The following is a 23,797-nucleotide window of genomic DNA, read 5'->3' as shown; positions in this document are numbered from 1 at the left end:
GAAAACTTATGTCTCTCATTATTAATAATCTGTAAATAAAGGGCAGGACAGGGTGAGAATTCGCAAAGAGGATATCTTGTCAAATCAAATCAGGTTTATAGAGCACAACTACACACCCATAAGGGTCTCAAGGCGCTGAGGGGTCTTGTCCTCTGAGCTTCAGTTGAAGAGCCAGGTTTAAAGGTCCTTCCTGAATTGGGGTAGCGATGGTGACTGCCTGAGGTGCAGGGGCAGGGTGTTCCAGCTCCTTGCCGCAAGGAAGGCAAAGGATCTGCCACCAGCTGAGGTCTACCGTATGTGGGGTACGATGGCTACTGCTTGTTGAGTGAAGCTGAGAGGTTTGGTGGGGGAGTAGAAGGTGATGTGGTGGTTGAGGTATGCAGGTCCTAGTTCGTGCAGGGCCTTGTATGCGTGGACGAGGAGTTTGAAGTTAATTATTTTCTTGATAGAAAGCCAGTGGAGGTCCTTTAGGTGATTGGAGATGTGTTTGCAGCAGGGAATGTTCAGGATGAGTCTGGTAGAGGTGTTTTGGATGTGTTGTAGTTTCTTCAGGCTCTTCTGGGTGGTACAGACGTAGTGGGTGTTGCCATAGTCAAGTCATCCCAGGGTTGAGCTCATGGCAGCTGTCCTTCAATCAGTTGGCAACAGATTCCAATCCGTTGTGGAAGTTCTTCTCAGCATTTGTGGGGTTTTCGGTAAGTGAGATGATTAACTGGGTATTGTCGGCATAGAGGGTGATGTTCAGCCAGTGGTTCCTGATGATGGATGCGAGCGGGGCCATGTAGATGTTGAAGAGTGTGGGGCTCAAGGAGGAGCCCTGTGGAAGTCTGCAGCTGATCTCTGTAGATCCCGACAGGTAAAGAGGGAGTCTGACTCTTTGTGTTCTGCCTGACAGGAAGAAGTGTATCCATTGTAGGGCCTTTCTGTGAATGCCAGCTGCATGGAGTCTGTAGCTGACGGTGAGGTGCGAGACACTTTTGAAGGCGGCCAATAGGTCCAGTAGGATGAGGGCTGCTGTATGGCGGCAGTCGAGGAATGAGTGGATGTCATCTGTGGCAGCAAGGAGGGCAGTCTCCCTAATGTGGTTGCTCCAGAAGCCTGACTGGGCGATGTCCAGGGTGTTGTTGTCCTTGATGTGCTTGTGGAGCTGAGTGTTGATGGCCTTTTCAATGACCTTGGCTGGGAAAGGCAGCAGAGACATGGGACGGTAATTCTTGAGGTCCAGGAGATCGGCTGTGGGTTTCTTCAGGAGCGGGCAGATCTCAGCGTGCTTCCAGTCCTCTGGGAAGGTGGCTGTCTCTATGGAACAGTTGAGGGTGTGGCGGAGCTCAGGTGCGATGGAGGTGTTGGCTTTGTTAAGGATGTGGTGCGGACAGGGATCCGTAGGGGCTCCAGAGTGGATGCTGCTCATGATCAAGAAAATGGCTAGTCTGTTGCAGAGGTCTTGAGATGGAAGGATGCTTGCTGTTTCCGACTGGGGTTTGGCAAACTCCTTGACCACGGTGAAGAGGTCTTTGGTGTTGTGAACAGTGGCGCTGAAACGGTCCTGCATGGCGGCTTTACTGGTGACTCTGATGAGGTGGTGGTGGGATCTAGTGGCAGCTTTGAAGGCCTTGAAGTCTTCCGGGGACTTGCTGTTTCTCCATTTTTTCTCCAGCCATCTGCATGTGCGCCTGGAGTCCTGGAGTGCGGAGGAGTACCAGCTGACCTTCTTCAGGTGGTGTTTAGCCGATGTCCTCCGGAGAGATGTTAGGGTGTTGGCGCATTGGGAGATCCACCGGTGGAAGTTTTGTGCTGAGGTGAGCTGTTCCCCGGTGATTTGGCTCCCTTTCTGCTTGGGGCTCGGAGTGTGCAGAGGTGGATGGTCGGTGAGGTGATCGTGAAGTGGATTCAGTGGTTGGTCCAGTGAAGCGTGGAGGTGTTGTCAACGGTGATGTTGATGTTGGTGGAAAAGATTGTGTTGAGTGTGTGCCCAGCGATGTGTGTTGGCGAGGTGACCAATTGTTGTAGTCCTATTGTGGCGAGGTTATCGAGCCAGGACGGGACGTTGTGTTGGTGTTGTTGCCACTGTCAATGTGGTGGTTGATGTAGCTGAGAAGAAAGTAGTTCGAAGAGGCGAGAGCATGAGAAGAAATGATGTTGATGATAAGCACGCTGAAGGCTGGTCGAGGTCCACGTGGCCTGAAGTGAGGGTGCCAAGGAAGGTTGGCTTGGGGGTGGCATGTATCTGGAAAAGGAGATGCTCCGTGAGGGCGAGAGTGTTCTCCCGCGTTGGTTGTCAGGCAGAGGGTGGATTTGTATACGATGGCCAGACCGCCGCCTGGGAGACAAGGCCGGTCTTTGCGGCCTAGTTTGTAGTCGCTGGGGAAGGCGATGTCGATGTCTGGTGCAGACCCTGGGTTTGTCCATGTCTGTATTAGAAAGCTGTTCTTTGGGGCCAAAAACTTTAGAAAATCAGCAGTCCACTCTTGACAGGGGAATAAACATTCAACTTTTGGCAGGGCCTCACCTAAAGAATTCAACAAGTTTACAACTAGCCAAAAAAGGTGCGAGTAATTTAGCTCACTTGCAATTCCTAAATCATTCCAGGCCTTTTCCCTGAGTTCAAGCTTCCTTCTTACTATTGCTGCTTTATACATTTTTCTAGCTTGAGCTACTTCTGTTTGAACACAAGGGGTTTTCTTTACAGCTTGCATTAAAAGCTTATGGCTTTCGACTACGACTTGGGCCCTTAACCTCATCCCTATTAGCCAGAGGGTGAATCGGAGCTAGGAGAGCGTTATTGCCGCTAAAAGTCATGGGCTGCATTGCACTGTATAAAATGCTCATCCTGGCCTGATTCCTCTACATCCTTCAAAACCTTCCCCTCTGACTCCCTTGCCACTGGTTTCGGGAGATGGACGGTATGGCTCCCTCTTTTGTGTGGCGCAGCGGGCAGCGGCTCTTATCATGGGAGACATGCCAACGCGGCGTGTGCGATGGTGGTCTTGTCATGTTCAATTTATACTGCTACTACTTAGCAGCCCAGGTCCTCAACATCAACGACTGGCTCACTCGAGGCTGGGATGATCCAACCTATTGGGTTCTCACATCTTATGAACATGCTCTAAGGAAGCCCCATTCCCAAGACCATGCCCAAATTCACTAGCCAGGTCTTATATGGTTGGCGGGAAGCTCAAAGACTGACAGGGTAGTGGGGTTGGATCACCCAGCACACCCTTTTGTGGTATGGACATTGGTTACGGGAGGTTAACAACCTAGAGGGCTTTTCGAGGTGGGATGCCATAGGTATTACAATGGTGGGAGACATCTGGGAGGGCACACACATAAGGACCTTTCATCAGCTCCAAGAAACATATGCATTGGCCCAGACACAGTTCCACAAATTCCTACAACTGAGACATGCACTGAGAACACTTGTTGATAATGAAAATACCACACCTGAATTTGGCCCAATGGAAGCCAAAGTAATGATAGGGGCTCTGGGTATCAGGGGGATCTCACAGATCTACTGTTCTCTTGTACTGAATGCTTCGCCACCCCTCCAACCCCTGCGGACCCGATGGGAATGCTGGATCGGTCCACTAGATGACGAGGACTGGCAAGACGCACTGATGGTGCCACAAGTCCTTACAATCGCAGCCAGACAGCGCATGGTGCAGATGTATTACTTGCACTGTGCCTACTTGACCCCGGCTAGGCTTTTCTGGGCCGGGTCAGGCCGGACCCTCGATGTAACAGGTGTACCTATTCACCGGTGGACTTATTCCATGTAGTGTGGTCCTGCCCGAAGATCCAACGATACCAGACACAAATCCTGAACGAACTCTCCACTCTGTTGGACCTCACACTGGTTCCCTCTCTCAAGACGGCCCTGGTGTGGATGATGGAGGACACTGAAAACTCCTGAGTGACTCAAACACTTGTGGGCACGGCCTTACTAATTACGAAAAGAGACACTGCTGGGCACTGGGTGTCCAAAACCTCCCCCTCTGTGCAATTGTGGAAGAGGGGGATGGACTGGTGCGCCCAAACTGTAAGACCCATCTACCAAGCGAGGAGATGTGAGGGTAAGTATCACAAGCTCTGGGATGTATGGCTGGGTCCTGCATGAACGCAATCAATAGTCTGATTCCTGTATTATATAGACATGTTAATCCATGTATCTACACCTAACTGTGATATTGAGGCAATGGGACTTGTCTTTCTGTATATGACATGTTGTTATATGTATAAATCAATAAATGTTGGTTATCAAAACTAAGACGCTTATGGCTTTAGAGCACATATTATTAAACCATCCCGGGCTATCCTTAGTTTTTTGGATACCTTTTGTTAATTTAGCAGCAATGTAATTAACCAGCCTATTACATGCAATTATTACTTGGCCCATATAGGTTGGAATCTTAACTGTAGTCAAATAATTGTAAGCTAGGGTTGGCACTAAACTATTTGCAAAAATAACCCCATTCAGGGTGTCACCACAGAGTGTATGTTTAAAATGCATAAAAGGTTGACTAAATTCATTAGATATTACACAATCTAACCCCCCCCCCCAAAAAGCACACATCTCAATACTAAAATCTCCTACCCAAGTGATGACCGCCTCCTTTGCATGGGTGGCCAATATCCTGTGCAGAACGTCCTCCGATTCAGCCACCATCTTGGTCTCCGACTGATCAAATATATTATAATAAAAATTGGCCAGAACCAAATCAAAGAGTTTACCTGTAGTTATCAAGAGAACCTGATAAAATGGGGTAATGGCCTTATCATACGCAATGCGCCCCACCATAGAAACGGATACAAAAGTAGCAAACCTTCCATGGCCTGCCCGAACTGGAAGGGATTGCTGGAAGATATGTCACAAACCCATTCATATATGGCAGAGATACTAGCCATGTTTCTTGGCAGCAGATTACATGAAAGTATTCTACCACGTCCAGCCATTCGGGCATCTCCTTTTTTGTATGAAGGCTCGCCGCATTCCATGAGATTAACAAGGGTCCAGCCTGTTCAGCAAAGGAGCCTGAAGATAAAAGTCGAATTGGTGGGCTAGTCACATCCTCAGCTTGAGGTTCACGGTCTAGTGGTCAATCCTGTTGATGCAAGGAGGGCAAAGCATCAAATCTATTAAAAAGAGACAGTTGTGAATTATAGTGCGAAGAACGGGGAGCAAGCCCATACCTTGTGTCGCGTAACCAAGGTCCATTTACGCCCCAAGCAACTGGCCTATACACCCCTGGATGACAGAAAAAGCCCAGCGCAAGTGCTCTGACACCTTTCAGATCACGGGCTCTACAGTTCAGGGACTGTAAAAGGGCCCTTACTAAATTGGGCCTTCCAAAGTTGATTATCACACAATCACCTTGCAAGCATTTATAACAAGGGCCATCCCCCAAAGTCCTCCTAACAGAGATAATTTATTTTGAAAAATCAGAGAACCAGTCTGAATATTTCTGCAACCAGCGTAAAACCTTATTATTCAGGCAGGCATAAGATTCAGACCGGGAAGGCTTGATTTTAGAGACATTTTCCTAAACAATAACATAAGGTGTACTCCCCACTTAAAGAGGAAGGCGCTTTAAGGGCATCTACCCTGTGAACGGCACTGTCAGGACGTGGTGGCGCACCACTTTATATCTGACTTGATGCCATCTCCAAACATTTTCAATATCAAGAATCATACACACTTCTGGATCCCAATCCTCCACTACTACCGGCCAAACACTATCTTCCATACTTGATCTTGGGCACCAAGGAATAGTGCTATATTCCTCACCAGATTCCGAGAAGATGCTGTCATTAACAACCCAGACTCCAGCACAGTAAAGGCAGATTACATTAAGTAACCAACTGCATCAATTAAATTCCACCTTGGTTTAAAGTGGATCTGGCTCAAACGCATAAAAATTCAAACTTTGGTTCCCAGACGGCCATCTCATGCCACTGTTACAGGTTGAAGGCCTATATACTGAGCAAGGGTGATCTTCTGATTCAGACTAATGGCCAAAGTATAGACTCATAAATGTGAGTATAGACCCACAAATTTGAAGCCACCTTTAGTAGGTGATCTTGACCCAGAGGATGAGGATGGAATGCCTAATTTCTCGTCAATCGGTGTCATGGGTGTCGGTGTTGATTTCTGGATGACTGAAGCCAACATAGTTTCCCAAGCAGCCACCCAATCCAAAATTGCAGACATTTGAATAATTCATCAATGACAGAAGGAGCGGACCAAAGGGGATTCTTGGATCCCTGTGGCAGGTGGGGAGGGTTGTTTCGATGACCAACGAGGTCCAGTGGTGGTCTTCTTGGGTGTTTATGCAAGGAGTAGGACAAGGAGGGGTCCTTGAAGCCCAGAGAAATAATGATTATTGGGCAGAGATGCTCTTAGATGGTTCTTGGAGTAGTGGATCTGGATCGGATTATCGGCTATCCGTGAGATGAGAAGGAGCTTCTCTTTAGGATGAATGAGGGACAGGGCACCTTGTGTCAGTGGAGCTCGAACATGGTTTCAGAAGGAGTGGGCTAGATGGAGTCATTGGCTATCCGAGAGATTGGGAACGGGTGTATCTGTAAGATGAATGAGGGGCAGGGTACCCTAAATCAATGGACCTCTTACATGGTTTCGGAAGGAGTGGGCCCGGATGGGGTCTTCGGCAGCCAGAGAGATGCTGCTGAGGATGATGAAGACCAAGATCAGGTTGGTGAAGATGTGATGATTGATGAGCTGGTGACAGCCACGGCGGAGTCTAGGAGAGAAGGAAAGAGAAATATAGTGTGGATGAGTCCAGTAAAAAGGAGCCAAATCACACATCTTATAACACAATTTATTCTGCTACCTAGCACCTTTATGGTGATATGAAACAATACATAAGCATTTGATACTGCAAGGACTTTGCATACGGTGCTACTCAGGATGTCAGGGGTCAAGTATTAAAACACGGATGTGATAGACAGAGAGCAGTTTGAGCCCTGTACTCATGAGAGGGGCATCTCTGCCTCCACCACACTACAAAACATCCCATGAAGCAGGTTTGGAGGAAAACAGGACGTAAGAGGTGAGTATTTAGCAGTCGTGTGCATTATCATTCATAAAACACAATTCAAGCCCATAACTCTTTACATGAAGAGGACTAGTGCATCTTTTACACACGCCTACGGCTGTTGTGTACTGTCTGCAATTACCAAAAACTTCAAAAACCTTTGATCACAAAGGTGAAATAAAACAGGAATGGGTTGTTTCCACAATACACACTGGGTAGCGCTTCAACTGGCAGGTAATTGGAGCAGAACGTGACATACACAGTCCTCATTCTCGCAAAAAAAAGAAGCATGAGTGGTTATTAATTTAATTTTGTGTAGGTATTCTTCACCAAAACATTGCTCTGCGGGTGCACTGAGTACACACACCACATATGTATGTGCGTCTGGTGCATGTACAGATTGCCTTCATGTATACCAGCAGGATTTCCATGCGACAATCACACACTGCTCCCTTCTCTGATTTGAGGCAATATTTCATAATATTTTCACTTTATTGCCATTATGGTGGATATTTCTGCACCAAAGAGGATGCTTTGCTCTGAGAGAAGCCTTTTTGGGAGGGGGACCTTCTTGTGGATATTCAGCTTCTGTCTGTGTTCCATTGTGGAATTTCTGCCCTCTGTGTGGGCACTCAAAACATACCGCAAAGGACATGACCTGGGTGCTACCCCAGCGTGACATAGTTACCTATTAGTGGAAATCTACTCAACTTCCATGGTGGTTTTTCCTGGCGAGGAGGGAGATCAGCTTCCCTAGGTTTTGTGGCTGCTCAATTGCCACTCATGACAGGTTAATAAAAAAAAACAGAGTGGCACTGATGGCAGGGAAGAAGGAAAATGTTACTTACCCAGTAGACATCTGTTCATGGCATGCAGTGCTGTAGATTCACATGCTTTGCATAAGTCCGCCATCTAGTGTTGGGTCCGGAGTGTTGCAAGTTGTTTTTGGTTGAAGAATCTTTTCGAGTCACGAGATCGAGTGACCTCTTCTCTTGGAGAAACTGAGCATTGAGTTTTTTGTTAAATTGTTTGCCCGCAGGTGAATGAGGTAAGGAGTGAATAGAGAGTAAAGAGAAAGAGATGTCCATGCAGCGTATTGACATATATACAATAATTATATAAGAATGCAACTACAACAGCCACAGGCGTCCGGGGAGGAGGAGGGGCACATATGAAACTACGGCACTACATGCCATGAACAGATTTCTACTGGGTAAGTAACATTTTCCGTTCGATGGCATGTGTAGCTGTAGATACACATGCTTTGCATAGACTGTAAAGCAGTCCCCTCCAAAAATACGTGGTGGCTAGGAGTTGCTTGAAAAAGTGCTGTGAGCACTGCTTGGCCAACATTGGCTTGTTGACATCTACACAATAGCGTTTAGTAAATGAATATGGTGTACACCAAGTAGCAGCTTTACATATGTCCGCTATTGGGATGTTCCCCACAAAGGCAATGGAAGCACCCTTTTTTCTGGTGGAATGTGCCCTGGGAGTAATAGGTAACTGCCTTTTGGCTTTCACATAGCAAGTTTGAATACATTTGACAATCCATCTGGCTATACAATTTTTTTAATCGTAGGTCATGTTTATGAGGCATTGAAAATGCTACAAAACATTGTTTGGATTGCCTAAACTGTTTGGTCCTGTCGAGGTAATACATAAGAGCCCTTTTAACTTCTAATATGTGAAGCACTCTCTCTGTAACTGAGTCTGCTTGAAGGAAAAAGACTGTTAACTCAATTGATTGATGTGTGTAGGAAGCTGGCTCTCTACATAGTATATCAAAATGAGATATAGAGCGCACGGAGCCCAGGGGTTCCCCAGAGGCTTAACAGAGGCTAAAGAACAAGTTACTGACATTCGGTAATGCTTTTTCTGGTGGATACACTAGCTACGTGTGGATTCCTCAACTTATGAATTCGTCCTTGCGCCAGCATCCGACGGAAAGTCTTCTTCCTAGCTGTCCCGTCGACGAGGACGTCATAATGGCACGGCTCCACGTGACTCCGTCTGACGTCAACGTGCCAATAAGAGGTCGGCGTACTGACGTCAGTTTCACCTAATTTTTTACGTGCCTTTGAGGCGAACGGGTGAAAACCGACCCATCAAAAACCGTAAAGAAAAATATATATACACAATAACATTCCCATTAAATGCATATATTTACATAAATATATGAAAACATATATATATATATATATATATATATATATATATATATATACATATATCCAGATAAACAAAAATCAATCATTTACAAGATAACTGTGAAATCAGGCAGGCAACGGGGAGGCGGGTGGGACTGTGAGGAATCCACAGGTAGCTAGTGTATCCACCAGAAAAATCGTTACCGAACGTAAGTAACTTGTTCTTCTGATGGATACAACTACCTGTGGATTCCTCACCTTATGAATAGAGTCCCAAAGCCGTACCGCACTCGGTGGTGGCTGCCCGCCTGATTACACCAAGAAATCTTGTAATACCGAGCGAGCAAAATGACCATCCCTCCTCACTTCAGAGTCCAAACAATAATGTTTTATGAAGGTATGGAGGGACGCCCAAGTTGCTGCTTTACAAATGTCTACTAGTGGAACTCCTCTCGCTAGGGCCGAAGAAGCGGACTTAGCCCTAGTAGAATGGGCCCTGATACCTTCAGGAGGAACTTTCTTCGCCAGAGAGTTACAAACTTTTATACACAGGATGACCCACCTGGAGATTGTTCGTTTCTGGACCGCTCTGCCCTTCCGCTGTCCAACATACCTTATGAACAGCTGATCATCCAGACAAAAGTCTTTTGTCCTCTCCAGGCAGAAACTCAGCGCCCTCTTAGGGTCCAACCGATGGAGCCTCTCTTCATCCTTAGAGGGGTGGGGAGGAGGGTAGAACGAGGGAAGGGTAATAGCCTTCCCCATATGAAAAGGAGTGACAACTTTTGGCAGAAAAGCCGCCCTGGTTTTCAACACCACTTTATCAGGGAAAAACATGGTAAAAGGAGGTTTAACAGAAAGGGCTTGAAGCTCCCCAACCCTCCTAGCAGAAGTAATCGCAATCAAGAAAACAGTCTTTAAGACCAAGTATCTCAACGGGCATGAATGCATAGGCTCGAAAGGCGAACCCATCAGAAACGTCAGTACCAGATTCAAGTCCCACTGAGGCATGTGAAAGGGCGTGGGAGGAAACTTATTAACTAAACCCTTAATGAACCTATTTACAATCGGAGATTTAAATAAAGAAGGTTGGTCCGGAAGGCAAAGAAAAGCCGACAGAGCCGCCAAATAACCTTTAACCGTAGCTACCGTACAGCCTTTCCTTGCCAAATCATTAGCAAACAAAAGAATATCTGAAAGGTGGGCTTTTAAGGGATCTTTTTGATTCTCTCCACACCAAACCACAAATTTTACCCACCTACCGGCATAAATGGATTTAGTGGAGTGTCGACTGGACGAAAGAATAACATCCACTACATCCGGTGGGAGAGAAAAGGAACTCAGGTTGCCCCGTTCAATCTCCAGGCATGAAGGTGCAGGCTCTGGAGGTGGGGGTGTAGAACCTGCCCCTGCGACTGTGAGAGGAGGTCTGCCCTGAGCGGGAGACGGAGCGGAGGGCACTGAGAGAGTTGAAGCAGGTCTGCATACCATACCCTTCTCGGCCAGTCCGGTGCCACCAAGATGACTTGGGCCCGGTCTTGACAAACCTTCCTCAGAACCTGAGGAATCAAGGGTATGGGGGGAAACGTGTAAAGCAACTGGCCGCTCCAAGACATTTGAAAACGCATCTCCCAACGCTCCTTGCAACGGATACTGGAGGCTGCAGAACAACGGACAGTGCGCGTTCTCTTGAGTGGCGAATAAATCCACCTGAGGCATACCCCACATCCCGAAGATGTAGAGGACCAGGTCTGGATGGAGACGCCACTCGTGATCTACTGAGAAGTGACGACTGAGACCGTCCGCACGTACATCCAGTACTCCGGCCAAATGATTCGCTATTAAGCAAATCTGATGGTCCTGAACCCAGGACCAGAGTCGCAGAGCCTCTCTGCAGAGAAGGTACGACCCTACTCCTCCCTGCTTGTTTATATACCACATCGCAGTAGTGTTGTCTGTCAGGACCTGAACTGACTGACCGCGAAGGGAAGGGAGGAAGGCCTTGAGCGCCAAACGTACCGACCGCAACTCCAACAGATTGATATGCAACATCTGTTCCGCTGGAGACCAATGACCCTTGATCTCCAGGTCCCCCAGATGAGCTCCCCACCCTAGAGTGGAAGCATCCGATATTACTGTGGCCACAGGAGGTGGTAGTGAGAACGGTTTTCCTTGGGAAAGGTTGCCGTCCACTGTCCACCAATGAAGATCCGCTACAGTGTTCCTGGAGATCTTTATTGAATCCCCGAGATCTCGTCTGTGCTGGAACCACTGCCGGCGGAGGCACCACTGAAGAGCCCTCATATGCCAGTGAGCGTGAGTGACCAACAGAATGCAAGAAGCAAACAGACCTAGCAGGCGTAAGACCTTGAGGACTGGAACTGACGCTCCAGTTTGAAACATTGGAATCAGTACCTGAATGTCCCGAACCCGCTGAGGCGGGGGGTAGGCCCGAAACAATGTTGTGTCCAGTACTGCCCCTATGAAAAGGAGGCGTTGAGAGGGCTCCAGATGAGATTTGGGTACATTTACTGAAAAACCCAGATCGAACAACAACTGGGTTGTCATTCGCAGATGAGACAACACAAGCTCTGGAGTCTTGGCTTTGATCAACCAATCGTCCAGGTAGGGAAAAACCGCTACTTCCCTCCTGAGATGTTCTGCAACAACCGCCATCCCCTTCATAAAAACCAGAGGTGCTGAAGTAAGTCCAAACGGAAGGACCGCAAACTGGTAGTGTTGCGTCCCGACCACAAACCGGAGATACTTCCTGTGCGACTTGATTATTGGAATATGAAAGTACGCATCCTGCAAGTCGACAGACACCATCCAGTCTCCTTCGTTCAACGCCAATAGTACCTGCGCTAGGGTCAGCATTTTGAATTTCTCCTGTTTGAGGAACGAATTCAAAATCCTCAAGTCTAGAATCGGTCTTAGACAACCATCCACTTTGGGAATCAGGAAATATCTTGAATAACACCCCTGACCCCTTTTCTGCAATGGCACCAACTCTATTGCGCCCTTTGACAACATGGTCATAACCTCCTGTTGCAACAACAGAGGATGGTCTTCTGAACAAAATGAGGGACGGGGGGAAAAGGAGGAGGGGACTCCTGAAAGGGGAGAGCATAACCTTTTTCCACAATTCTTAACACCCACGAGTCCGTTGTAATCGACTCCCACTTTTGAAGAAAAAGACTCAATCTTCGCCCTACAGGAGAAGTATGGACGATAAAGTGGGGAAAACTAGGGCTGCTTCTGCTCTTGTCCATCGGAGGAGGAGGATGAAGAAGAAGGCTGGTGGGCTGGCCCTCTAGCTCTACCCCTACCCTGCCCGCTAAAGGCACGATAGGCCGGATTGGCAGGTTGCTGGGCCAAGTATTGGGACCTCCGAAAGGCAGAGCCACATGTAAACCCCTTAAACCTGCAAAAAGGTCTATAAGATGCTGCAGCAGAAGTCTGTAAGCCCAAAGACTTAACTGTTGCCCGACTGTCCTTAAACCGTTCAAGGGCAGAATCCGCCTTGTCTCCAAACAGCTTTTCCCCATCAAATGGTAGATCCAATAAGGTGGATTGAATGTCCAATAAAAATACAGAGGACCTTAGCCAGGCATGCCTCCTAGTAGCCACAGATGTTTCCATGGCCCTGGCTACCAAATCAGACGTGTCCAGGCCAGACTGTATAATTTGTTGTGCATCTGCCTGCGCATCCGTAAAAAGAGACCCAAACGACCTTTGCACCTCCTGTGGCAGATCCTTGGCCATCTCTTTAGCGGAGTCCAGAAGGGCGTGGACATACCTGCCCAGCACACAGGTAGAATTAGTAGCCTTGAGCGCCATACTACAGGATGAAAAGATCTTCTTCGAAGACTGCTCCATCCTCTTGGACTCCCTATCAGTTGGGACTCCCGGGAATGTTCCAGGAGCAGACTTCGCGGAGCAAGACACCTGGACTACTAAGCTTTCAGGAGTCGGATGTCGTGACAGGAAAACCGGATCTCCTGGTGCGCCCCTATGTCTCCTCGCCACTGCCCTGTTCACTGCAGGAGTCGTAACTGGCTTCCTCCACAAGTCCAATATAGGCTCAGTTAAAGCCTCATTGAAAGGCAGCAAAGGATCAGCACTGGACGCAGAAGGATGCAACACCTCTGTGAGCAGGTTAGTTTTCACCTCCGCCACAGACAAAGGCAAGTCCAGAAACTCTGCTGCCTTCCTTACCACCGTATGGAAGGATGCAGCCTCTTCTGTAAACTCCCCCAGAGACGCAATGTCCCACTCCGGGGAAGAATCCAGCCCACTTGCAGTGGCAAGACCTTGGAACTCATCCGAAGGCTCAATCTCACCTTCCTCCAGCTGCCTGTATTCTTCCTCCTCGAAAAGTCTTAAAAGCCTTCCTATGAGACCGAAGATGTGTCTCCAAAGCCGGCGTCGATAACAAATCCATCGACGTCGAAGACTTCGATCCTCGGAAAGGCCCAGGAAGAGATGGGTGACTTCTAGCCTCACCCGGCACCGGCGCCGACACGGAGTTCAACGATGACCTCCGCGGAGTTGGTTGGCAGGAAGGCGATGGAGCCGGTCTCGAAGGAGACATCCTCGACGTCGAATGGCGCGGCGATGCCGTCAGCTGACGTGATGGTGGAGCCACCGTCACAGGTGGTGAACTCCCACAAGGAGATACCCTCGGCGCTGATCCGACACTCTCCGTTGGACAAAAGGGCATGAATGGAGCAGCCTTATACGGCGCCGGAGGGCCCAAATCAAATGCCAATGGCCCCGTGGGACCCGCCGGTGAACCAGCAGGGGCCATAGATTGAAAAACGGCATACATTGCATTAAAAAATGCAGCCTGATCCACCCCTGGAGCCGGGAAAGCAGGATATTGCTGAGTAGAGGACTGCTGTACATCATGCTCCCTCGATGCCGGCGAAAATTGAGGGCTATGATGAGTAACCTCAAAGACAGACGGCGCCGGCGACAACTCCGGACTCCTGGGTTGAGGCGTCACAGTAGGGCTCATCTCCCATGTCTTCTGGCGTCGAGAAGACCGAGACCTCGACCTTGATCGGCTCCGCTCCGACCAGTGCCGAGAGTCATGACGGCGCCGTGAATCATGATGACGCCGCTTCTTATGCTTTTTTGGTGAAGCATGGGAGGAATCCCTCTTATGGCCCTTCTTCTTCGCTTTCGCTAGAAAAAGCTTCGCCTCACGCTCTTTTAGAGCCTTAGGGTTCATACTCTGGCACGATGAGCATCCTTCAACATCATGCTCAGAACTAAGGCACCAAATACAATCCGAATGTGGGTCGGTCACTGACATCCGACCCCCACATTCTCTACATGGCTTGAAACCAGACTTCTTTGGAGGCGACATTGTAACCACCAAAAAACGCAACAGTAATCAACGAGCCAGGAAGAAAAACCATTGGCTTCGAAGGCACGGAAAAAAGGAAAACTGACGTCAGTACGCCGACGAGGACCTTTTATTGGCACGTTGACATCAGACGGAGTGACGTGGAGCCGTGCCATTATGACGTCCTCGTCGACGTGGACAGCTAAGAAGAAGACTTTCCGTCGGATGCTGGCACAAGGACGAATTCATAAGGTGAGGAATCCACAGGTAGTTGTATCCATCAGAAGTAGATAATACTAATGCCCTCTTTTGTGGTTGAGCAGTTAGGCTTATCTTAGGGTAGTGCAAAGCATTTGTTGTACACATAAAAGTAATAAAGTGAAGCACACACTCAATAACTTAACTCCAGACCAATGGTTTTATATAGGAAAAATATATTTTGTTACTTTGGGGGTCATTCTGACCCTGGCGGTCTTGGACCGCCAGGGCGCAGAATGATGGAAGCACCGCCAACAGGCTGGCGGTGCTTCCAAGCCCATTCTGACCGCGGCGGTAAAGCCGCAGTCGGAAAACCGGGGACGGCGGTTTCCCGCCGTTTTTGCCCCGGCTGGGCGAATCCGCCAGGGCAGTGCTGCAAGCAGCGCTGCCCTGGGGATTATGACCGCCAGCCTGTTTCTGGCGGTTTTCACCGCCAGGAAGAGGCTGGCGGTAAGGGGTGTCCTGGGGCCCCTGGGGGCCCCTGCACTGCCCATGCCACTGGCATGGGCAGTGCAGGGGTCCCCTAACAGGGCCCCGGACTGCTTTTCACTGTCTGCCTAGCACCCGTCGCACGGCCGCAACACCGCCGGCTCCATTCGGAGCCGGCTTCTGTGTTGCGGCCTCATTCCCGCTGGGCCGGCGGGCGCTAACTTGGTTAGCGCCCGCCGGCCCAGCGGGAATGTTGGAATGCCGGCAGCGGTCTTTTGGCCGCATGGCGGCCGATTGGCGGTTCCCGCCTGGCGGGCGGCGGTAATCAGGGCCTTTATTTCTAGAACCACAAGATTCAAGTTGCAGGTAAGTACATTTGCAAGTAAGCATCCAACAGATATATCAATATTACTTTGTTTCGATTTGGCAAGTTAAATGTTTTTTGAATGAACAGGAGGCGGGCCGCCTGCTGGAAGTTGCCGCACTGAAGGTCGGATTCCCCAAGGCCAGGAGGTGGCGGGTACAGGGATACCTTTTGGCGTCAGGCATCTTTGTCTGGAACTCTTGCGGTCAGGGGGTCCTCCTGGTTTTAGTCTGCAAGCGTCATGTTGGACAGGAGGGGTCAACCTAGGGAGCAGACTAGGTCAGAATCGCCTGGCGACCAGCTCTAGTCGGTTGGGCCACCTGGACTCGGGCTGTGAGCGTAAGGTGCAGAGTGGGCAGGACTCCCGGTTCCGGTGCTGTTCTGGAGTCCTTTGGTGGTGTTTCTTTCTGGACAGGGCCACTGTCCACAGCAGATCTTGGTCCTCTAGGGTGCAGGCAGTCCTCTTGAGGCTTTTAAGAGGTCGGTTGTACTGAAGGATGCATCACCTTTTTGTAGCAGGGCTTCAGAAGCTGGAGACGGGACTGTACGGCTGGGGCCAAGTCAGATGGTGTCTTCAGTCTTCTCTGCTGGGGGTCAGCTTAGCAGTCCTTCTTCTTTCTTCATGTCTTCTTCTTGAGGTCACCAGGAATCTGGAGAGCTGGGTTCAGGGAGGCCCTTAAATCCTGGATTTAGGGGAGTTAAAGGGGTCAGGGGGCAGCAGCCAATGGCTCCTGTCCCTGAGGGTGACTACACCCTTACGGTGTCCGCTCCCTTTGGGGAGGATACAAACATAACCCTATTGGTTCCTGTCCTCCAAACCAAGCTGGAGGATTCTGCAGGGAGGGGGTAACTGCAGCTGTGGACACCTTAGGGGTGGTCCCAGCTGAAGTAGTCACTCCTCCCTGCTTTTCCTAAGTCTGCTGTGGAACTTGCCACCAAATGTGGGGCTCTGTTCGGGGGCCAGGCATCTCCAGTGCCCTGTGGCACTGTAACAGAAGGCCTGAGCCTTTGAGGCTCACCAAGTCTTACAGTTCCTGCAGGGGTGGGAGGTGTGGAGAACCTCCACCCAGTGCAGGCTTTGTTTCTGGCCTCAGAAAGCACAAAGGCTCTCACTCCATGGGATCAGAAACCTGTCTCTTAGTGGCAGACCAGTCAGTCCTGCACTAAAGTACTGGGTAAAAACCAGGGAGCATCTCTAAGATGCCTTGTTCAATAAATCCAGCACTGGCATCAGTGTGCATTTACTGTGCTGAGAAGTTTGATACCAAACTTCCCAGATTTCAGTGTAGCCATTATGTAACTGTGGAGTTCGTATTTGACAAACTCCCAGACCATATACTCTTTATGGCTACCCTGCACTTACAATGTCTAAGGATATGCTTAGACACTCTAGGGGCATAGTGCTCATGCACATATGCCCTCACCTGTGGTATAGTGCACCCTGCCTTAGGGCTGTAAGGCCTGCTAGAGGGGTGACTTACCTATGCCACAGGCAGTGTGAGGTGGGCATGGCACTCTGACGGGAGGGCCATGTCGACTTAGTCATTTTCTCCCCACCAGCATACACAAGCTGTGAGGCAGTGTGCATGTGCTGAGTGAGGGGTCCCCAGGGTGGCATAATACATGGTGCAGCCCTTAGAGACCTTCCCTGGCATCAGGGCCCTTGGTACCACGGGTACCATTTACAAGGGACCTAATCGGGGGTCAGGGTTGTGCCAATTGTGGGAACAAAGGTACAGTTGTGGGAAAGAACACTGGTGCTGGGGCCTGGTTAGCAGGGTCCCAGCACACTTTCAATCATAATTGGCATTAACAAAAGGCAAAAAGTCAGGGAGTAACCATGCCAAGGAGGCATTTCCTTACAGCTTGTCAACGGGTGGAGCAGAAGAAGGCTTTTTGAAGGTATGTGTGACCTTACCAGGTGGTGTAGGCGGCTCATAGGAGTTTTTTTTTGCCCTTTCTGAAGAGGCTTGATGTTCTTTTTCCTCCTTTAAAGATGAATGAGACCAGGATCTGTGAGGAAATTTGGAAGGGCTGCAGCCTTTATAAGTCCCTGAGGTGGTCTTTTTGGAGACTTTCTTGGCCTATTCTGAGGAGGATCTAGCATGGGACGATCTCTCTTGTGGGATCTCCTGGAAGATAAAGAAGGGTCCTCACCGTCAGAGTCTGAAACTGGTTCCTTCTTGGATTTCGGCTTTTGCAGCCAAATAAGCAGCCTTCCTTCTCTAACCTTTAATATTTTGGAAGAAAAGGTACGACATACCTTGCAGTCCTTTGCAGAGTGATCTGGGTAGAGGCAATAAATACAAGTTACTTACCTTCGGGAACGTTATATCTGGTAGAGACATATTCTAGTTGCAGATTTCTTACCTTTGAATTTCCCCAGGCGTCAGCCTGGATCCGGAGATTTTTTCTTCAAGCATTACCCCTGCGCGCCGCTAGGTGGCGTCGGTCGACTCCGCAGGCGTCGTTGGTGTCTAGGTCGCCATGTTGACGTAACAGTTGTATATAGGCACCATCCCGGTGCACTGACGTCAGTTTCTCTTCATGACTTTCCACACCAGTAGCGCAGAGCTATGAAGAACACTGAGAATGGTGCGCCCGAACTAGGGCCCTTAGAGAGAAATACCTGTCCCTAGAAATCAGTTCGCAGAGTGGGGAGGATGGGCAGGTCGGTAAGGAATCTGCAACTAGAATATGTCTCTACCAGATATATCGTTACCAAAGGTAAGTAACTTGTACATCTGACAGAGACTTCTAGTTGCAGATTCCTTACCTTTGAATATATACTCGAGCAATACCATCCCGGGGGAGGGCTGCGAACTAAGATCACACCAAAAAGTCCTGCAGGATCGAATGGCCAAAATAGCCGTCCCTATGAACCTGACTGTCTAGGCAGTAGTGCTTGGTGAACATGTGTAAGGACGTACACGTTGCGGCCTGGCAGATATCCAGGACTGTAACTCAGCATGCTAACACTGTGGTAGCAGCAGTTGCTCTGGTCAAATGAGCTCGCAAACCTTCAGGGGGTTGCTTTTTCGCCAAAGCGTAACACATCTTGATGCAGAGGACTACCTATTGTGAGATGGTCCTATTCTGCACCGCCTTCCTTTTCTTCGCACCCACAAATCCCACAAAGAGTTGATTGTCCACTCGGAAATCTTTGGTACGATCTAGATAGAACGCCAATGCTCTTTTTGGACCCAGACGGTGGAGTCTCTCCTCCTCGTGTGAGGGATGTGGGGGTGCGTAAAAAGTAGGCAAGGTGACAGATTGGCCTACGTGAAAAAGCATTACCAATTTGGGAAGAAAGGAAGCCCTGGCACAAAGCACCACTTTGTCAGGAAGCACTGCTAGGATTGGTAGCTCCGAAGAAAGAGCCTGGAGCTCACTTACTCTACAAGCAGTGGTGATGGCAACCATGAAAGCTGTTTTAAGTGTTAAGAACCGTAAAGGACAATTGTGGAGCGGCTCGAAAGGGGCACACATGAGGTATGTGAGGAACAAGTTTAAATCCCACAGGGCATGATTAATGGAACAGGAGGGAACATATGAGTGAGGCCCTTAAGAAACCTCCCAAAAATGGGAGATTTGAAAAGAGAAGGTTGGTCTGGTAGCCTTAAGAAGGCAGAGATGTCAGGCAAATATCCATTTATGGTGCCCAGAGCAGGTAGAGCCCTGCTGGGCAAGAGAGAGAATAAAGAGGAGAACCTCAGAGAGGTGAAGAGAGGGGATCAACAGATGCCACAAATTTCTTCCAATGACAGGCGTATACTGTTTTAGTGGAGGGACACCTGGCTGCCAAGATGACATTACAAACTTTGTGTGGAAGGTCAAAAGCCGTCAACTGTCGCCGCTCAATCTCTATGCAAGGAGGCAGAGACTGGAAAGGTTTGGGTGGATAACCGTCCCCTGCTGCTGCGACAGAAGATCCTCCCGAAGGGGCAGTATGATCGGAGGATCGATGGCAATGCTCAAGAGCTCGGGATACCAGACTAATCGTGCAAAGTCAGGAGCTACCAAGATTACTAAGGCCCAGTCTTGCCTGATCTTCTTCAGAACTCTGGGCAGAAGTGGTATTGGCAGGAAGGCATACAGGAGGCCTGAGTTCCACTCGTGACAAAAAGTGTTGCCGAGCGAGTGCCGCCTTGGAAACGCCAACGAGCAAAACAGCTGATATTGCGCGTTCCCAGTGGAGACAAACAGATCTAACCAAGGCTCTCCCCAAAGCTGGGAGAGACCTTGCGCCACCTCCGGATGGAGAGGCCATTCGTGAACGACTACACATCGATGGCTGAGTTTGTCTGCTCTGGAGTTCAGAGAGCCCGCCAGATGTTGAACCACCATGGAAATGCCCTGGCATTCCAGCCATGTCCAGAAGCGAAGAGCCTTTTGACAAAGGGTCCACGACCCCACTCCACCTTGTTTGTTGCAATACCATATGACGGTGTGTTGTCAGTGAACACCTGCACCACTTTCCCTTTGAGTGAGGGAAGGAATGCTTTCAATGCAAGTAGGATCGCCCTGAGCTCCAAAAGGTTGATATGGAGCCTGGACTCCGCCGGAGATCAGAGGCCTCTGATCTCTGCCTCTCCCATGTGGCCGCACCATCCCAGGAGCGAGGCATCTGTGAGATCTGGTTGGGGAAGGGAGAGCTAATCTGGAGTAGACAACCACCACTGCAGGTCTTTCGCAGTTCCCTTCGAGATCTGAACCATGTCAGAGAGAGTCCCATGATGCTGCGCCCACTGGAACTTCCGGTCCCTCTGCAGAGCCCGCATATGCCATCTGACATGTTGGACCTGCAGGAGGCCATGCGGCCCTGCAGCCTCAGAGTCATTCTCACCAAAATCCAGGATAGAGGCTGAAACATCAGTATCATAGCCCGAATATCCTGGACTCGCTTTTTGTGAGGATAAGCCCGAAACTGCACTGTGTCCAGAACAGCTCCGATGAAAGGGAGCATCTGAGAAGGGGTCAGGTGTGACTTCGGCATGTTGACAGTGAACCCCTGTGAATGCAGGAGGTTCCCCATAGTCTGGAGATGGGAGACTTTCTGGGGCATGTCCGCCTTCAACAGCCAGACGTTGAGGTAGGGGAAGAATGGGACCCCTAACCTGCGCAGATGAGCTGCACCCACTGCCATCACTTTCGTGAACACCAAAGGGGCACTGGTAAGGCCAAAGGGGAGAACGGTGAACTGAAAGTGCTCGTGACCTACCACAAATCGTAGGTAACGTCTGTGGGGCAGCAGGACGGGAATATGGAAGTAGGAGTCCTGCAAGTCCAACGCAACCATCCAGTCTCCAGGGTCCGGGGCAGAAAGGACCTGAGCCAGGGTTAACATCTTGAACTTCTCCTTCTTGAGGAAGTGATTGAGGGACTGGAGGTCTAGGACAGGGCGAAGACCCTTGTCCTTTTTAGGCACCAGAAAGTAGCGGGGATAGCAACCACGACCTGCTTCTGGCGCAGGGACCCTCTCTATGGCTCTCTTGGCCATGAGAGCCTTAACTTCCTCGTGGAGAAGTGCCAAATGATCCTCTGACAGGTGATCAAATGATGGTGGCATGGCTGGAGGAGAAGTCTCGAAGGGGACGGAGTAGCCCCTTTGGACGATCTGTAGAACCTACCTGTCCGTGATAATAGATTCCCAGTGGGGCAGATGATGGCGAACTCTGCCGCCAACTGGTCCCGGATGTCCCAACGGACTAGGAAGGTTTTCTGGCAGAGGACTGGACTGGGTGACCCGCTGACTCCCTGATCCACGAGGCTGGTGGATCCCGCGCCCGCATCCACGCACGGGCTGTGCAGCATGCGTGGGTCAGTGGAAATGGACGTGGTTGGGTGCCCATTCTGTAGCCACAAAAGGAGTGAGAGGGGGGCGAGGAAAGGCTGCGAGGCCAAGGGACCGAGCCGTAGCCCTGGAATCCTTAAAGCACTCGAGCTCTGAGTCTGCCTTGTCTCCGAAGAGACGAGTGCCATCAAAGGGCATATCCATCAAGGAATGCTGGACATCCCCCGAAAAGCCAGACATCCTCAACCAGGGGTGGCATCGCAGTTCCACCGTTGATGCAACCAATCTGCCCAGTGAGTCGGTCGTATCCAGTCCACAACGGATCATGAACTTGGTTGTGTCTCTCCCATCTGTCATGGCTTAGGAGAGAGCATTCCGGACCTCTTTCGGAACTTGGGGCAGCACTTGCGCAACTGTATCCCAGAGAGTATGGGAATAGTAGCCCAAACGGCATGCGGTGTTCACGGACCGCATGTCAGGAATTCCCAAGGTGCCTCCTGCGTTATCTGTCAGCATCCCCAGGGATTAGGGTTAAATCATATCTCTGTTATTCGTTGAACCGTCATGTTTCTAAGTAAACATTGGCCCTCATTCTGACCTTGGCGGGCGGCGGAGGCCGCCCGCCAAAGTCCCGCCGTCAGGTTACCGTTCCGCGGTCGAAAGACCGCGGCGGTAATTCTGACTTTCCCGCTGGGCTGGCGGGCGGTCGCCTTCAGACCGCCAGCCAGCCCAGCGGGAAAGAGGCTTCCACGATGAAGCCGGCTCGGAATCGAGCCGGCGGAGTGGAAGCTGTGCGACGGGTGCAGTTGCACCCGTCGCGTATTTCACCGTCTGCGCAGCAGACAGTGAAATACATGTAGGGGCCCTCTTACGGGGGCCCCTGCAATGCCCATGCCAGTGGCATGGGCACTGCAGGGGCCCCCAGGGGCCCCGCGACCCCCCCTACCGCCATCCGGATCTCGGCGGTCCGACCGCCGGGATCTGGATGGCGGTAGGGGGGGTCGGAATCCCCGCGGCGGTGCAGCAAGCTGCGCCGCCACGGAGGATTCAATGGGGCCGCGGTACACTGGTGGGACCCCGCCAGTGGTGCCGGTCCGACCGCGGCTTTACCGCCGCGGTCGGAATCCCCATTGGAGCACCGCCGGCCTGTCGGCGGTGCTCCCGCGGTCCTCCGCCCTGGCGGTCAAAGACCGCCAGGGTCAGAATGACCACCATAATGTGCTCTGTTACACAATTGGTTTTATCAATGCTTGTTTTACCAATGCTTGTTTGCTAATGTGAGCAGGTGTAGACGTGTGCTTCTAATTGGATGTGGTGTACACATGTGCTTCTAATTGGGTGTGGTGACTCATCCACATATGGAAAATCAACTGCTTTCCTGATTGGCTATAAATAGCAGAGTGAAGCATGCCGACGTGCTTGGCTTTGTTTTGCTTCCTGATAGCAGCATCTGATTTGGCAGTCCAGCCACTGCTGTCATCCTCATATTCAGGAGTTTTGAGGCAACTCTTTTTCTTCGTTCCTGTACCAGCTGACACCAGGCATTCCTCCAGCACTCCGGAAAAGACTGCAGCTAGGTGACGAGTATTCTCCAGGGAGTTTGTTCTTTGAGCACTGCACTTTCCTAGAGCAGCTGGTGTATTTCAGACCTCGTATTTTGGCAGACTGCTTATCTTGAAGAGACAAATGCGTTTCTGGACATTCTACATTATTATTGTACTTGCCTAAATGTGCTTCAGGAAATCTGCTTGAGCTCAAGTACTACAAAAAGTGACGGTGCAATTTTAAAAGAGCATTTACGTAACTTTTCTTTCTCTAATAGCATAATTCTTGGATTTAAATTGTGTCATTCATACCTGTGTTTCAGGCTTGAGGAATTTGCTTTTGAAGGGTTTTTCCCACACGCAGTGAAACCAAATCAAACTGTGTCACCCTAACTGTTTAAACCCAGAGTGGACATTTGTATTTCTTGGATTGTTTTTGTTTCTTTTAGTTTAACCCTATGCATGCAGGAAAGTTATACGTGATATAATTAATGCCCTTGTTTGTCTTTCTTGTGCATGATAAATGCAAGCACAGTTCTAATTGTAGTATGCAACAGTGAATCTCTGTGAAGCCAGCCCTAGTGTCGCAGTACTTATTGTTATGGTGCTCAGTTTGGGTTTTTGGTAATGCAGTGCTAGTAATTGTGCCAACAGTTATTATTATCCAAGAAAAGTGCTGGAGCATCCCTGTGTTCTACCGCTCCTGTGCCCATATCAGAAAGAGAGATTCAGTTTCAAGAAAGATGAGTGCACTAACTCTACTATCACTCTGTCAACAACGACCTGCCCCCCGAAGATACAGGGTGCCTGGTTGGACCGGCAAGATGTTGCAGTGTTTTGTCTCTTTCTCTTCCAC

At 49.8% G+C, this 23,797-nt stretch overlaps 1 protein-coding gene across 1 annotated transcript in view; it reads right to left on the bottom strand.

Annotated features, from left to right (window-relative positions):
• The window catches only part of CACNA1F (calcium voltage-gated channel subunit alpha1 F), a 1,139,147-nt gene that overhangs the window by 600,598 nt on the left and 514,752 nt on the right, over positions 1–23,797 (bottom strand). Inside the window, exon 21 of the mRNA XM_069209307.1 lies at positions 6,626–6,755. Coding sequence (XP_069065408.1) covers positions 6,626–6,755 — 130 coding nt within the window. The remainder of the gene's footprint in view (positions 1–6,625; positions 6,756–23,797) is intronic.

This window comes from Pleurodeles waltl, chromosome 10 (assembly GCF_031143425.1).
Source record: "Pleurodeles waltl isolate 20211129_DDA chromosome 10, aPleWal1.hap1.20221129, whole genome shotgun sequence".
Classification (NCBI taxonomy): Eukaryota; Metazoa; Chordata; class Amphibia; order Caudata; family Salamandridae; genus Pleurodeles; species Pleurodeles waltl.
Note: the sequence above shows the minus strand (reverse complement) of the source record. Positions and strands in the feature narration are given on the sequence as shown.